Source organism: Acanthisitta chloris, unplaced genomic scaffold, assembly GCF_000695815.1.
Source record: "Acanthisitta chloris isolate BGI_N310 unplaced genomic scaffold, ASM69581v1 scaffold6126, whole genome shotgun sequence".
Taxonomy (NCBI): domain Eukaryota; kingdom Metazoa; phylum Chordata; class Aves; order Passeriformes; family Acanthisittidae; genus Acanthisitta; species Acanthisitta chloris.
Window position 1 is genome coordinate 5,355 of NW_008676377.1, and position 5,036 is coordinate 10,390.

Consider the following 5,036-nt stretch of genomic DNA (forward strand, 5'->3'; position numbering starts at 1 on the left):
AGTGTGTTTCCAGAGGAGCCAAGGTGAGGGAGCTGCAGCCAATATTGTTTCCATCAACCACAACAGTGGCATCTGACGTGGGTTTTATCCACTTAGTGTATCTGCTTGTTTCACTGTGGTAGTGAATTCCTAGACATTTCTTTCCTGTGTTCAAAATAAAAACTGCAACGAATTTGTCAGACAATTTTTCTTCCCCAGGAGGAAGTGCCCCAGTGTTCACTAGACCCATGTTAAGCAAAGGTAAAGCATCTTCAGAGTATCATATGGGATTGACACAATTGAATCCCCATGAGAGGGAAGGCTCAACTGCAAATCTATCTTCAAAACAGATTTTAAGCTGCTCTATGTTTACTCCACAACTGTCTCAAACTGCAGCACCCAGCAAGATGTTCAGGTGTATTTTGAGTACAGTTTTTCCCCCTCCCCTCCCCATCTTTGCTTGTCCTTACTTACATAATCAGGAGCTCGGACTCGTAACGCATTAATTTATTCTTCTCCAGAACCAACTCAAACCATTCATGGAGCATCTGAGCTTCATCCTTTGTGCCTGAATCTGTATAAAACAGGAGACCTCAGTGTGCATTCCCAGCTTGCTTTCCAATGCTTTTGCCAATCAAGTTCCCTTTCATTAGTCTTCCTGTGTAGGCCTACATGAGTTCAAATGGAGATGGTTTTGCTGTATGCAACTCACAACAGGTGTAACATTTTTGTCTACCTTTGGCTGAACATTGTGGCTTTTTGCAGTTAAAGATGTATTAGATTTTTAAAAGAACACTTTTGCTTTAAGGTTTTTCCTTTCAAATAGTCATACAGATTTTCTTTTCAATGGGCATTTTTTCTTTCCCTTAATTCTGCCTTTGATAAGATAGTTCCTCTGCTGCAACTGGACTTCAGAGCTGAACTATATGTCCCAGTGAATATATATTCAGAGCCTTAGGTCTTTGTGTGCCACCATAAGAAGTTATGCTCAAGCTCTGATCTATTTTACTGTTGGTAAAAGCATTGCCATTGCAGGTGTGCATCAGTCCTGCACAGACACAGAGGATTACTGTTCCCTTTTTGTTATTTTCTTGATTAGGCAAAAATATTCCTTCTTTTAACTTTTCCTGTTTATACTTTAACATCTCTATGTCTGTAATAAAAGACTATGGACTGTAGATTGATTGAGGTAAACAAAGATAATGCACTTGTCAAAAAACCACACTTTAACATCTCTGTGTCTGTAATAAAAGACTCTGTACTGTAGATTGATTGAGGTAAGCAAAGATAATGCACTTGTCAAAAAACCACTCATTTTAGCAAAATCCTCAATGCAAGCTGAAATAAAAATAGCCCTTGTTTTCCCTCCTCCTCCACACCACAGAATGCCCCCCAAGTGCTCCCAGGGGCATTTTCTTTCTGAGCTTTCGAAATGTTTGTTCCTAATAATGTTAGTAGTTTTTTAGGTCTGAGAGAGTCCTTGATGCCTTCAAAGGGCACAACAAGCCAATGAAGTGTTTTGCACCATGCAGTGCAACAGATCTTTGTAAAGGTCAGAGGGAAAACGTTTTGTGAGTCTGTTTTGTGAGCCACATTGGCTTTTTCTTACAGCATGCTAAAGCAAACCTTTCCTCCTGGCTTGCCCAGGTCTCCTTTAACTGAGATCCACTTGAAAGTCAAACCTGGTTCTCATTTCTATTTTCATCACTTGTGAGGGAATGAGAAGCTGCAGAGGAGTGTTTACTGAACAATGTTCCCAAAACCTGAACCTCCTGCTCTCCAGACTGATGCTGTGCTGTCCCTCCTCACAGTCAGCACACAGCACAGGGGCTTGGCCAGTTTGTGCCTCTTTAGGAACAGTTAAACCTCATACTCCTTATCTCTACAGGTGTTCAACTAATGTCTTTTGACTCCTGAAAATTCTAACACACCTTGTCTATGCTTCTTAGGAAATCAAAAAGTACCTACAACAGGCACAGATATTTGTTCACCTTCCAAACCATGGAGAGATTTCTTAACGTTCTTCCAACGTAGATTTTCTCCTCTAGCATCATTCTGCACTATTTGTTTAGTCAACTGATCCGTTATGCTAATTTCAGAGGAAAACGTGTGTCGAGATTTTTATTTCTGTATTTTCTTGTAGGCAGAAGATCTCCATAAGCCTCCACAAATGTCAGTGCAAAACAAAGCAAAGGTACATCAGTGGTTTATTATTGTAATATTTAGCATTTTGAGCCAGAATAAAGGGAATAATGGGTACGAAATATTATTCATAAGACTGATATCATTTCTTGTTGGTTTTTTTTTTTAATGCGTGAATTGTTGTGACTACAATTAGAAGATCATCAAAGCCTCATTTTGCTCCTCAGCCTTGGTGGCAGTTGTTTTGCACCCACGCATGTTCTCCTCTCATTCAGCTGAGGAGCTAATGAATAACTCCCCCTAACAAAGGGGCCATTCATCCCAGGCTCTCCGAGTTATTAGGGGAGGGTTGCATAAATGTCACTGCAGACTAGTGTTGCAGGCCTGCCTCTAAATTTGGTTATTCACAACCTTTGCAGCTCAATATTATTGCTGAACTGTGATCGTTTTCTAATTACCTTAATAATACCTATTAAATCACTTGAATTGCATAAGCACAGACCTGCTTAAATACAACTTAACCTAATAAACACTGGTCATTCATTAAACAATAACACTCATTATTTTTAAGAAGGCTGAACAGAATATTAAACCCACCAATTCCTGCACCATTACACATATGTTACTGCAAGCAACAAAGCACTCGTGTTTTGTTTGGGAAACTTTGAGCTTCATGTTTGAGCACCAGAGGAGTTCCTGAGAGACAGGAACATCCTACGTTTCAGTATCTGCCCTATTTGTAGCTGGCCACCTACACACAAGCAATCAACAGGGAGAAAAAAAAATAGTACTTTCACCTTAATGAGGGCAATCCAATTACTAAGGATGGTAAGAGAATGAGAAGCATCGATCTCTTGGCAGACAGCCTTCTTTAGGAAATGCAATTGTCAAAACAGCAAAAACAAGAGATGGCTCTAGGCCATTCATCCTGCTGGTCCGTGTCTATCCCAAAAGTTAGAAGCTTCTCGTCCCTGGGTATTTTTTGAGGTTTCCAAACCAGCTTTATACAACTCAGCAGAAAAAAAGCTAATGCTCAAGAGCTCAAAGCCTTTTTCGCAGACTTTCTCACGGGCTGTACAGTGAGTGCCGTGTGATAAAAGGTTATGTTTTCATTCAAGAAGAAAGATTCTAGCCTTTTCAATAGCATGTGAAGTAGAATGATACTATCAATTTTAGGAAATTAATTAATAAATTTAACAGCTTGGGCAAATTTTAGCAAAATCCTCAGCACAAGCTGAAATAAAAATAGCCCTTGTTTTCCCTCCTCCTCCATACCACAGCAAGCCCCCCAGGTGCTCCCAGGGGCACTTTTTTTCCTGAGCCTGTGAAATGTTTGTCACTAGTAATGTTAATAGTCATTTAAGTCTGATGGAGTGTTTGATGCCCCTGGCTGAACTGATTAGCTCGGTGTCAGCACAGCAAGGCAATAGCTGCTATGAAGCAAAGCATTAAAAACAGCAGCAGGTAGGGACTGGGCTGGGACACCTGGCTAAGGCAACAACAAGATCAGGTGCCAAAACATATCTAGGTTTCTGTATTGTGCAACTGCCTGCCAGGAAAGCACACGGTTCAGTTTTCTAAATCAAAGATGAATAAAGACATGTTTTCTCCCAGGCTGTCAGCTCCCCAGAGTCCCTTCAGCACTCAACCACAGCCCCTCTGAAGTCCCTTACACACATGGCTCACACTCCCATCCCCACTCTGAGCCTGGCAGGAGCTCCTACATGTCTCATCCCTCTGTGGGAGGTCTCTGCAGCTTCATGCCACGTGTCCTGGGCAGCAGTGGCAGATGCCCCAGCCCTGGGTGCTTGGTGCTGCAGCAAGGCTCACCTTGCATTTGGCTGGGCCCAGGATGACATCCCTGTTATCTTCTGCCCACTGGGGGAAAAACCCTGTGCTGTTTGGGGCTGTGTGCCTGCATGCTGCTGCTGCTATAGTATGGCCAGTGACTCTAATCATATTACTGGCATTTCACACTCCAGGAGAAGTCATTAAGGACTCTGTTACTAGGCACAGGATGCTGCTGGCTTGGTAACTGAGATACAGCTCCTGGAAACCACACTGGATCCCTCCAGAAGATGAAATTAAGCTCAGGATGAGATTTTTTTTAAAAAAAAAAAAAAAAAAAAAAAAGAAAAAAAAAGGAGGGGAAGGAAGAGTGAGGTGTGGGAAAACGTAGATTCAGGTTCAATAGGAAGGTAAATAATTCCAAATCTGTGATAACCAACAGAAAACTTACAGCATTCAGTGTAAAGGTGCTTGAGCTCACAGAGGTTGAGGAAAAGGTTAAGCAATGATTTTCGTCCTTCCTGTTATTGTTTCTTTCCAGATTTTTCACCAAACTCTTTTTCTGTGACAAGCATTAAAACCCCTTTGCTTTGAAACATGAAAAATCTCACCCCCAAACAAACAAGCACTGCTTCGTGTACCTGCTTCTCCTCTTAATTCTCTCTCCAGTTCAACACCAAAAATCTCCAGAGCTCTTTGTCTTTCCTCCAGTTCTTCTAGTTGGCGCTGGACTGCCTGCAAAATCGGAATGATATAAAGGCTACAGACATACCTTCAAAACTCAGAGACAAGAGATGGTCTCAGTGGCTAGAAAAACAGCTCAGAAGGGTCTGGGAGGAGTCATGGCACTTGTCAACTCCTGGAGTGCATCAGGTGCCTAAGCAATTTCATGATTCCACTAGGTATCTACCATATTTTTATGTGCTTTTCTCACATTCGATGAGGTTGATGCTGTTTCCTCTTTCTATCTCAGTGTCTCTTCAGTATATTCTTCTCTTATTGCCAGTCACTATTTGCTCTTGTTCCTCATACACAATTACAAAACTCTGATGATCTCTTGGGGCACACGTGGATTTGTCATGTAAAGAGATGCAGGGCCCTGCTCCTGATGGCTGGGGAATTTCAGC

At 41.8% G+C, this 5,036-nt stretch overlaps 1 protein-coding gene across 1 annotated transcript in view; it reads right to left on the reverse strand.

Annotated features, from left to right (window-relative positions):
- The window catches only part of MICAL2 (microtubule associated monooxygenase, calponin and LIM domain containing 2), a 73,025-nt gene that overhangs the window by 854 nt on the left and 67,135 nt on the right, over positions 1–5,036 (reverse strand). The window contains exons 25-26 of the mRNA XM_009076106.1: positions 4,551–4,644; positions 454–553 (exon numbers count right to left, since the gene is read on the reverse strand). Coding sequence (XP_009074354.1) covers positions 454–553; positions 4,551–4,644 — 194 coding nt within the window. The remainder of the gene's footprint in view (positions 1–453; positions 554–4,550; positions 4,645–5,036) is intronic.